Here is a 12143-nt window from a genome sequence, read left to right as displayed (position 1 = left end):
AATGAATACATATTTTGTCCTCCATTCATTATGGGCAAGGATGGTTTGACCCTGCTGTTCAACCATATGTCGATATGATGCAGGAAGTGAGGCCAAATTTTTCAAACTTGGGTGCCTAAAATTAGGCAATTAAATAAAGGTTTCCTGACTTTTCAAAGGTGCTGAACTCTTGCACCTCCCACTGACTTCAACAGGACTAGTGAGTGATTGCTCAGCATTTCTGAAAATACAGCCACTTGTATTTGGGCACCTAAATATGTATTCAGGAACCCACTTTTAGGCTACCAGATTTGAAAGTTTCAACCAACACTCCGTTAAGTTTTTTGAGATACCCTAACTGTAAAGTAATAAAGAAGCGTGCATGAATGAAAATAGCGAGTGTCTCGCTTACAGATGACTTACTGGTAATGAAGAGGAAAACTAAAAGCTTCCTATTTTTAAGAAAACTTTGGATTGGACATTGGATTACAGGACACCATTTTATTGGCTCAATCTTCCTATTTGTCTGTATAAAGTCCGATCCTATTCCCATTTAAGTCAATATCAAAACTTCCTTAGACTTCAATACCTTGCAGAATCAAGCCCATAGAGGTTAGAAGTCAGAGTGTATGAAAGTCAAGATGTTAAGTAATATTATGGCATATAACTTTATTTATATGGAGGAAATCCTTAAGTAAATAACTATTATATATAAAATATTTATCTAGTTGGGAAAAAATATCTTTTTCCTCCCACTTCCCACTCTCTTCTCTTTTGAGCAGCATTGCAGCCAATTTTCCATACCCCTCCATGTTGTCATTTACCAACTACCCAGCTCCTCCCCATCAGCCTTCTTCTCTGATTTCAACTCCTGGCTTTCTCTTTTCTTCTCCTCACAATCTCCCACCCCCATCCTCTGTGACTTCAACTTCTATGTTGATGACCCATCCAACCCCTTAGCTGTGTGTTACCTCACCCATCCCCTTTCATTTGATCTGCACCATGGCTCAAATCTCATTAAAAAGGGGCACTGCTCTCTCTCTCTGTTGCTGAATTCCCCCCTCTGACCATTACCTGGTCTCTTTTAGCATCACTCATGAGCCCCCTCCATCATGCCCTGTCACTTGGCATTTACATAACTTCCAATCCATCAGCATTAGTGACTTCTCGTCTGCTCTCAGCCCTCTCTTCACTTTCTTTCATTTATATGGTTGTTAATTCTCTCCATGTTTCACTCTCCTCCACGCTTGACTCGTTTGCCCCACTCTTTGATCACAAGGTCCATCCTGCCAACCCCTAGTCCTGGCTCTCCCCCAACACCTGCTTCCTTTGCTCCTGTTCTCATGCTGCAGAAATCTCAGGAACAAGCTGACTTCTTCCCCTACAAATCTGTTTTCTCTTCTTTCAGTTCTGCCATCTTCCTTGTTCAACAACTCTTTGCTAGCTTAATTGAGTCTCAGGTCCTCAATCCCAGCTGCCTTTTTGACACCTTTGAGTCACTCCTCAAACCCTCCTCCTGCCTCTACTTCTCTCTCCACACAGCTCACTGATTGCTTCCAAGAGAAAACTAGACAAAATACAAAGTGACCTTCTCCCCTCCCCTCCTACAACTCTCACAATTGCAGATGCTTCCTCATCTGCTCTCCTCCTCTAACCCAGGTACTTACCTCAGTGAAACTATCCTATCAGCTGAGCTCCTTTATGCCCATTCTCATCCCTCCCCATCTCTTCTCCTTAACCTCTCACTCTCCTCTGGTTTACAATACCCACATGCTTTAGTCTCTCCAATCCTGAAAAAAAAAACCACCCCTGCTGCTTCTACTATTGCCACGCCTACCAGTTATCTCTAAGATAAGAATGAGCTGTTCTCAGTCATTGTCTGGGGGTCCTCTCCTCCAGTTCCATCCTAAACCCTCTCCTGTCTGGCTTCCGCCCTTTGCATTCCACTGAATCAGCTCTTGCCAAAGTCTCTAATGACCTTTTCCTAGCCTAAGGTCAGAACTAGTACTCCATCCTCATCCTATTTGACCTGTCAGTTGCCTTTGACACAGTCGACCATCCTCTTCTTTGTGAAATCTTGTCCTCCCCTTGGCTTCTGTAACTATATCCTTTCCTGGTTTTCCTGTTCCTCTTTAATCCCTCCTTCAGAGTGTCCTCCAGAGGATCCACCTTATTCTCCCTCCAGTTTTGTGTAGGGCTCCATACGACTATATCTTTGGTTCGCATCTGTTCTCCCTCTCTGGATAATCTCACCTACAATCTGCAAACACAAATTCAACTCCCATCTCTATGATGACAGCTCACAGATCTACCTCTTTACTCTAGACCTGTTTCCTTCTGTCTCTCTGGTATCTCCTTATGGATGTCTAGCTGTCAGCTCAAGTTCAACCTGGATAAAATAGTGTTCTTAGTCAAACCCTCCTATCTCCATCACCATTCTGCCTGTCATTCAGGCTCATAATCTGGGTGTCCTCTTTGACTCAGATCTCTCTCTAGGTCCTTGCATCCCGGCTATGTCTAAAGCTTGCCAATTCTTTCTGCATAATATCTCTAAGATACAGCTTTTCCTAACTACCCACAAGGCAATTATTCTTGTCCAGGTTCTCATCATCTTATATCTAGATTACTACAACATCCTTCTCTCTGGCCTTGACAAATGCAATTTTGCCCTGATCGTATCCAGTCACGATTCTGATGCAAGAATCTCCTAGCCCATTGCTTGACCATATCACTCCTCTCTTCACATCTCTCCACTGGCTCCCGCTTCTTTATTGCATTGAACATATGTAAGCAGGGTCAGAATGAGCTCTCCCCTGATATCTAGTGATAAACGGGGCGGGGGGGGGGGGGGAAGAGCTCAGGAGCAGACTGTTTGCATAGCTACATGTTTTCTGACTAGGGTATCAGCAGTCAGACCTTCGCTGACAAAGTGATCACTTTTGGCTATTTGGGGTTAAAATTCTCTTTAGTATTGAATGCAGGGGAAATGAAATGTTGTTCTCCTCATTGTATGAGTAAAGGGCAGAAGGGTTGTAATTAACCCGCTCTAATTAAGGGAGTCACCCTAAGGTTAACCTCACTCACTAAGTGTACGGTTGTGATGCCATATCCAAGTAAGAGTCAGAGGCAGTAGGGACAGATGTTCCTACCTGGTAGTATGGACCTGTTTAAAGCGTCCCAGAAGCCGTTTGACCCTCCCTCCTCAAGTGTTTGAAAAAACAGAGCTGACTAGACTGATTTGAAAGTCCTGGTTCTTTAGTGATTACTGGAACTGAGCTCACTGATAAGCTGATCTAAGGGAGCGGAACTTTAGACCTGGTATATAGACAGTGTTGAGGTGAAAAGACAGTGCAGAAGGGGTAGCAGCAGAGAGGTTCCCCACTATTCAGTGAAATCACTACAGAGCTGAAATCTCTGAGAAAGGGAATAAGTGGTGGAACCTCAGAACACAGCATTGCAGGTACAGGCAGCAGTGATGATGGCAGCTGTCAGCAGCAGCAGTTACATGCAGAGACATTGACAGACAAACAGCAGCTGAGACTGCACACACACAGATGGGCAGAGGTGAAGGCATCACTCAACCACCCTCTCCCCTCAGGGACGGGAGGTGAACTCACCCAAACACATCCCTGGACTCTGGGGACGTTGCTGACCTTGGACAACAAACTGAGTGGAGTGCAGCAGAGGAAAAATGTTAAAAAGACATTCATCCCTTGGACTTTCATACTGCAAGGTGGGAAACCGAAAAAAAGGACACTGCCCAAGATATCATGGGGCAGGTGTTTTACTCATTGGTTGTGTACATTCAAGTAATTGTTGCAGTGTTTTCCCAAATTAATGCTGTGTTTTCTTCTTTTAATAAAAGTTTTATTTTGTTATACATAGATTCAGTGCTTGTGAGAGGGGAAATGCTGCCTCTGAAGACACCCAGAAGTGGTATTTATTTTTTCAAGATTAGTGGGTGGTGGCTCAAGTGGTTTCTGTTTTGTATTGTTCAGAGGAGCCCCGAGGTATTGAACCCAGCCCTTGTTGCTGCCTACACCATCTGGCAGAAGCATTACGCATATGCTAGTTGTCTTCATTTTACCTTGAAGGCCTATCCCCACCTTACCTATTGAGATGTTGATTCCCACCTCCAATTAGAGAATGCCTGTCATGACAGGGACATGGGCAGTCAGACCTAGTGGTCAGAGCAGGAGTCAGGCTGGGTTGAGTACCAGAAGGCCAGAGTCCAAGACAGGCCAGAGGGCAAACCAAGAGCCAGGCGTAAGGAGACAGGCAGAGTCGGAATCTGGAAGCGGGGCTCTTACATGCGGGGTCTGAAGCAGAGACAGGCAGGAGGACTGTGCTGTTGCTCAGAAAACTCCCTGTCATAGCTTCCTGGTTTATGTACTGGTGCCAGCCAGTCAGCAGGCTGTGAGGAGCTGCCACTCAGGTCCTGCTGGGCAGTACTTCCTGTTGAGCCTAGCCTCACAGGTCCTCCCACGGAAGCCCAGTCTAAGCCTCCTGTTGTGATGTGGGGGTGTCAGCAGACCATAACCCCATAATCCCAGCCTTGCAGGTTCTTACAATGCCAGCCTCCATCATCCACTTGTTAAATTTTAAACAAGCATCTTTGTGCTTTCTCCTGTGCTGCTCCTCCTGCTTGGAAAGAGCACCCCATAAACATCTGCAAAGCTACCTCACTGTCCTCCTTAAAACTTTCCTTTACTTAGAGGCAGACAAAAATCTTGACAATGGTTAGGCCTCTGCTGTGCTGAGACCACTGCCTATCATGCTGACCAATATTGTCATACTGTTTCCTTGCTCTCCCTGTCTGTATCCATCTGTTGTTTTTTGTCTTATACTTAGCTGACCCTGCATGCGGTGTGGTGACCCCAGTGCAACAAGATAACCCCTGTATGCACACTGGACGGCAATTGACTCAACTGAGAAAAAAGGAATACATGCTCAATGGGCAGAACATTTCAGCTCACTTCTTAATCACCCTTCCAAAATTTCCAAGGACGCAATTAATGCTCTTCCACAACATCCATTAAAAGGAGAACTTGTACTAGCGCTCACCTTATGAGAATACAACAGCAATCAAGCAGATGTCACAAAGCAAAGCACTCAGACTGGATGGCATGCTAGCAGATATCTATAAGCAGGGTGGCTACCACACTGCAAGGCACCTCACATGGCTCTTCCACATTATTTGGGAGCAGGAGTAGGTGTCACAGGATTTTAAGGATGCCAACATTGTCCACCTCTATAAACATTAGGGTGATATGGCAAACTGATAATCATTGTGGCATTTCCCTACTCTCTGTTGCTGGGGAAATTCTTGCATGGGTCATACTGAAGATTTAACACCTATTTTGTGGAAATCAACTTTTCCGAGTCCCAATGTGGATTCTGGTCTGAATGGGGCTCTACAGACATGATCTTCACAGCTCATCAGCTTCAGGAAGAGTGCTGGGAGCAAAACGGAGGTCTTTATATGGTGTTTACCAAATTAGTTAAAACTCTGGACTCTAAATCATGAGGGACTCTGGAAATTTTTGTTTATCTCTGGATGCCCTGCCAAATTTGTCATTCAGTCCTTCCATGATGGGATGATGGCCAGAGTGGTGGAAAAAGATCATCAATGGCACCAAACAATATTGCCTGCTGGCTCTCTAACTCTTTTCCATCTTTTTTTGGCTATGCTTATGGATGCATTTCCTGACATTGACAGAAGAGTATTTATCCAGTTCTGCACTGATGGGAAGTTGTGCAATCTGCAATGCTTCTGTGCTCACACAAAAGTGGCGGGTTTACTCATTAAGGAGATTTAATTTGCTGATGACTGCCCTGGTTGCTCACTCTATTGATGACATTCAATTTATACAAGACCACTTTGCTAGGGCAGTCAATCACTTTGGTTTCAAAATCAGCTGAAAGAAAATTGAAGTACTGTACCAGCCTGTGCCCAGAGTTGCATATGACTACCACTTATTAAGATCAACAACACTCCTCTCAATACAGTAGAGAAGTTTTGCTACCTAAAGAGAATGCCACAACTGATGACAAGATTACCCATTGCATAGCCAAGGCCAGTTCTGCATGTGGAATGCTCACACATCACCTATGAAACAATAGGGACGTCAAAATAAGCACTAAGCTAAATGTCTATTGGAGAGTCGTGCTTACAATGCTTCTATATGGTTTTGAGACTTGTACAACATATCTCTGCCACATTAGGAAACTTGATCAGTTCCATATGTGCTGTCTTCAGTCTGTTTGCAGAATCAAATGGTAGGACAAGATTCCCAATACTGATATCCTTAATTGTTGGTGGATGTCTGACATTCAAAGCATGCTCATAAAAGCTCAGCTGCATTGGTCAGAGCATCTCATTTGTATGACCAAATTGAAACTATCAATGGCCATACTTTGTGGTCATCTAAAGCGATGCACTTGTTTTCGTGGAGGCCACTACAAACAATATACAGACACACTGAAGTCAAACTTGAAAGCATGTCAGGTTGATCCCATAACTGAGCAAGATGGCTGAAGATTTGTCATGTTGCTATTAACTGCTTTGAAGCAAGGTGCATTAACACCTTATGTGAAAAACGTTAACAACACAAAGCAAGGATACAACAGGCTACAATGGTCATGGACAATCTTGCCTGTCCCACATGTAACCATGTTTGCATTTCTCTCATTGGTCTGATCTCACATATACATAGGGTTACCAGATAGCTACTGTGAAAAAACGGGACGGGGGTCAGGGGTAATAGGCGCCTATATAAGAAAAAGTCCCCAAAAACGGGACAGTCCCTTTAAAAATGGGACATCTGGTCACCCTACATATACATGTTCACCTATAATGTTTGCTGAATCCTTGTACATCGACACTGACGTGAGACTCCATTATCGTCATACTTAGGTTGTAATCTCTTTGGGGCATGGACCATTGTCTTGTTCTCTGTTTATACAGCATCTAGCACAATGGTGTCCTGGTCCATGACTAGGGCTCCTAAGTGTTATGGTAATACAAATAATAGTAAAATATAGTAACATCTTTGTGCCCATATTCTGCAGAGACATACACATGAGTTTAACTTCTAAACCTGCAAACAGTCCCATTGACTACGTCCAAAGAAAGAAAAGTCTGAAAGAAAAATTCAGCATGGTATTCTTTGGAAATATTTTTCCTCCTTTACCTTCTAACCACCCAGCACTGGCTTGAGGCTGTTAACCTTTGAGATATTTCCATGAATTGAAAACTTTAGCTTTCTAATCGGTTATACTATGGATATCACCAGGGCCGGCTCCAGGCACCAGCTGAGCAAGCTGGTGCTTGGGGCGGCAGATTGTTCGAGGCGGCATTCGGCCCAATCCTAGGCCATTTTTTTGTTGTTGTTTTTTTGTTTTTGGTTCTGCTCCAGCCGCCCTGTAGGGGGCAGCGGCGCAGAGAACCAGAGCGCCCTGCAGTGCAGTCCTCTTCTTTCCCTCCCCGCCGACCGGAGCAGAGCCCTCGCGGCAGGCGGCAGGAGACGGCGCAGTGGGAGGGGCCGCGAGGCAGCGCCCCTGCTGTAGCCCTGGCCGCCCCTTCTCTCTCTCCCGCCTGCTCCTTCCCCCTCTCCCCACCAGCCAGTCCCTGCACTCCGTTGTTTTTTTTTTTTTTGCTTGGGGCAGCCAAAAAGCCAGAGCTGGCCCTGGATATCACACTTTAAAAAACAAGGCATAGGAATACTCACACTGAAGTCATGGCCTATCCCCATCCCAACTATAATTTTTTATACAATATTGAAACATTGTTGGCAGAGTGGAGGCTGAGGTCTATGCCAACGCAGCCTTCATTGCCCATCTATCAAATTTTCTAGCAAGTACCTTCATGCATTCTCCCATGCTTGCCCTTATGCGGAGGAGTGCCCAATAAAAATGTGTAAAATGATCACATTATCCTCCATCAAATCCCCACTAAAGTTTCACTTCTACCAAGACACTTACAACAAAACTTGATAATAGATGACTGGCATCTAAATGTGGATTTCTGAGTCTAACTTTAGGCTCCAATTTAATTTTTTTTTTAATTTCTAACTACAGTGAAGAGAATTTGTCATGTACAAGAATGTTCTATAAGACCCCTTTTGTTATCAGTGTACTGCAATTATAGCACCTCTTAAAAAAGACAAGTGTGCAATTTAAAAAAAAATAGCGTAATAAAGTACTGATGTGTATCAGAAAAGAAGCAAACTTGTTTTATGTACACTATAATTAGTAATCACAGTTCACTAAATTCTTGCAATATGCCCAATTTTAATTTGTGATAGTTAACATGTTTTAAACATAACCTTCAGGCAACATTTAAGTGAAACCTTCCTCGAGCTGCTTGACTATTTTGCATAAAATCTGGAGCAGCAGTCTCAATAAATTATCACCTATTCAAAAGTGAATGTGGCCTAATAGTTCATTAAAGAAACTAATTCAACATAAAGACCTCAATTTTGCTAAATAATTTTTAAAACACAATTTTAAGACAATTGCTAAGAAATTACTAGTTCCCAGTAATACTCTAGCATAAAAAGGATACACCCATTCCAGTTTAAGCCTCTTGGCTGGTAGTTCTACTTTTGCTTCCAAATTGTAAGATTCCACTTGATCTTTGGGCATGTACATGGTAACAGGACGTCCACGCAGAAACATTTTTACATATCCTTCTTCTACAAAAAGGGTCAGAAATGTTTAGAGAGTTATACATAAACACATCAGCAAAGATTTCTCCTCCAACTGCTCCCACCTATCATTTCAGTGAATAATATTTTTGCATAATACGGCGTTTCAAACTTATATTATAGGACATGTAGCTTTTGTTTTTGTTTTAGTCAAAAACTAACGCTAGATAGGGGTTATAAAACAAAGGGCATGAAGTCCCCTTTTGTCTAAATATTTTGAGACTAGCAGCAAACTCTTCAACTAGACTATGCAACAAAGAACTATAGAAATGAAAAGATTAAGACCAAACCATTACTTTCAGGGGAAATTAATACCGTATGTACATATTTCCTTTTTATACCAGAACTGAGGAAAAACACCAAAGTAAAAATTACAATTAACGCAGGAATGCCACTTAAAAATTTTTTATTTAGTTTTTGATGGATATTTACAGTTCTGAGCATCAGCATCTAAAAATACTTAAACAGTTAGTTGCATTCTTTGCATCTCAGTGTAAAGATGTACTTTACACTTGATACATAATGTGAAAGGTACATCACGTATAAACACAAACAATTAGTAAAAAGAATCATGCAGACGTACATGCAAAAACAGTTAAGTGTTTAAAGCATAGCTAAACATTGAAACAGGAATGACAAACTGACAACACATTATAGAAAGAAAAATGATGTACAGGAAAGAAGCTACAAAACTGAACTTTGCTAATAGAAAGTAAACATTTAGAGGAGAAAACACTAGAAATACTGTAGTTGGGGGGTCTTATAAGAAATATGTCTGAGAACAGACGCATGAATTAATAACAGATCTGAAAGTACTGACTTGGGGATTTCATGGGGCTTATAAAACTAGGAGATCTAGGAAATGGCATGAAGCTCTGACTAGGACTTTTAGAAATTGGCAGGGCCAAACAGGGTGTCTTGTGAACTTCTGGTGAAGTTTGTCCAGATTCAAAACTTGCTGGCTCCTGCTGCTCCATCAGCAGATCAAAGGATTCAGCCTTGCTCTCATGTGAATCAAGCAGTTTTGGAGTCAGTGACATCTGTAGAGTTACTAGACAGAATAATCATGTGCACAGAGGAAATGGAAGGGCAGAAGTAACAAAATTATGTAAATAAAACTTATACAATTAGATCTGTTAAAGTTATGCTAAGGATTTTCAAGCATCATTAACACACATGCCAGTATTATTTTAATTTTAAAAACTAAAAGCTGTGTTTTAATGGGAGTACATGCATGCATTATTGGCCCTAGTCTTGTTTATATCGAGAATTCACTCAATAAAGAAATGTCGTATGTTTAAACTATATTTTGCTATTGAACTGCAGAAATGTATATGCTCGGGAAACCTAGTTGTTCTGCCACAGCACTGCTCTTGCATGATGTCATGTACAATTATGGCACTGTATTAAAAAGACTAATAGTTTTTTAATTGAGATTTCTAGTGAAAGAATGGAAAACAATATTAAAAGTGGACACAACTAAAATGTTAACAGATGTGTGGAGTTCAAGATGACTGATAACACTGAAGACATGTTTGGATATTTATAAATAATTAGGTTTCTAGTTCTCTATCAAGAAACAAAATATGCTCTTGCATTGCACAAGATAGATAACTACATCGCTGTTCATATTAGCATGTGATACCCCTGTGATTAGGCTGAGAATATATTACCAGCACTAAAGTTATTGAGGCATTATGAGACTGTACATTTGGAAAGTTAACAGATTTTAGTGATGTCAACTCTAATCATGATTATTAAAAGGCAGGTAAGGGAGGAGATTATTAGGTCTCTCATTGTTATTATTTGGTCACTTGAACCGTAGTGAATTTTACAATTTTGACTACTAAAGCATGAAAAATACACATACAATACTGCACACTCCTTTCCCCCTACTTTCCTTAGCAAAGGTCATTAAATATCAGATCACTATAAAACTATAAACGTAAACAGACAGAGGCATCAGAGGACTAGAAACAAGAACCCAAGGACCAAATTATTACATAGCCTGCATTTCTGCAGCCAAAATTTTTGTGAGCCCAAGCAAATGCAGGTGCATTTTCTCCTTTTAGGTAGTCAGTAGGGCTGTCAAGTGATCAAAAAAATTAATCGCAATTAATCGCACTGTTAAACAATAATAGAATACAATTTGTTTAAATATTGTTGGATCTTTTATATGTTTTCAAATATATTGATTTCAATTACAAAACAGAATACAAAATATACTGTGCTCACTTTATGTTTATTTTTATTACAAATATTTGCACTGTAAAAAGCAAAAGAAATGGTATTTTTCAATTAACTTAATACAAGTACTGTAGTGCAATCTCTTTATCATGAAAGTTGAACTTACAAATGTAGAATTATGTACACAGAAACTGCATTAAAAAACAAAACAATGTAAAACTGAAGAGCCTAAAAGTCCACTCAGTCCTACTTCAGCCAATCGCTCAGACAAACAAGTTTGATTACATTTACAGGAGATAATGCTGCCCGCTTCTTGTTTACAATGTCACTGAAAGTGAGAACAGGCATTTGCAAGGCACTGTTGTAGCCGGCATCACAAGATATTTACGTGTCAGATGCACTAAAGATTCATATGTCCCTTCATGCTTCAACAGAGGACATATGTCCATGCTGATGATGGGTTCTTCTTGGTAACAATCCAAAGCACTACAGACTGACGCATGTTCATTTTCATCATCTGAGTCGGATGCTACCTGCAGAAGGTTGATTTCCTTTTCTGGTGGTTCGGGTTCTGTAGTCTCTGCATCAAAGTGTTGCTCTTTTAAGACTTTTGAAAGCATGCTCCACACCTCATCCCTCTCAGATTTTGGAAGGGACTTCAGATTCTTAGGCCTTGGTTCAAGTGCTTTAGCTATCTTTAGAAATCTCACATTGGTACCTTCTTTGCGTTTTGTCAAATCTGCAGTGAAAGGGTTCTTAAAACGAAAAACGTGCTGGGTCATCATCCGAGACAGCTATAACATGAAATATATGGTAGAATACTGGTAAAACAGAGCAGGAGACATACAATTCTCCCCCAAAGAGTTCAATCATTAAGTAATTAATGCTTTTTTTTTTTAACAAGCATCATCAGCATGGAAGCATGTCCTCTGGGATGGTGGCCAAAGCATGAAGGGGCATACGAATGTTTAGCATATCAGACACGTAAATACCTTGCAATGCTGGCTACAAAAGTGCCATGCGAACGCCTGTTCTCACTTTCAGGTGACACTGTAAATAAGAAGCAGGCAGCACTACCTCCTGCAAATGTAAACAAACTTGTTTCTCTTAGCAATTGGCTGAACAAGTAGGACTGAGTGGAATGTAGGTTCTAAAGTTTTACATTGTTTTGGTTTTGAGTTCAGTTATGTAACAAAAAATCTACCTTTGTAAGTTGCACTTTCATGATAAAGAGTTTGCACTACAGTACTTGTATGAGGTGAATTGAAA

General features: G+C 41.2%; 1 protein-coding gene across 11 annotated transcripts in view; it reads right to left on the bottom strand.

Annotated features, from left to right (window-relative positions):
* EML1 (EMAP like 1) overlaps positions 1-12143 on the bottom strand; it is a 176271-nt gene that overhangs the window by 35399 nt on the left and 128729 nt on the right. For all 11 annotated transcript variants that reach the window (XM_065593593.1, XM_065593594.1, XM_065593595.1 and 8 more), the window contains one exon: positions 8546-8675. In XM_065593593.1, coding sequence (XP_065449665.1) covers positions 8546-8675 — 130 coding nt within the window. The remainder of the gene's footprint in view (positions 1-8545; positions 8676-12143) is intronic.

This window comes from Chrysemys picta, chromosome 4 (assembly GCF_011386835.1).
Source record: "Chrysemys picta bellii isolate R12L10 chromosome 4, ASM1138683v2, whole genome shotgun sequence".
In the NCBI taxonomy this organism is placed as follows: Eukaryota; Metazoa; Chordata; order Testudines; family Emydidae; genus Chrysemys; species Chrysemys picta.
This window is presented reverse-complemented; position numbering and strand designations above follow the sequence as displayed.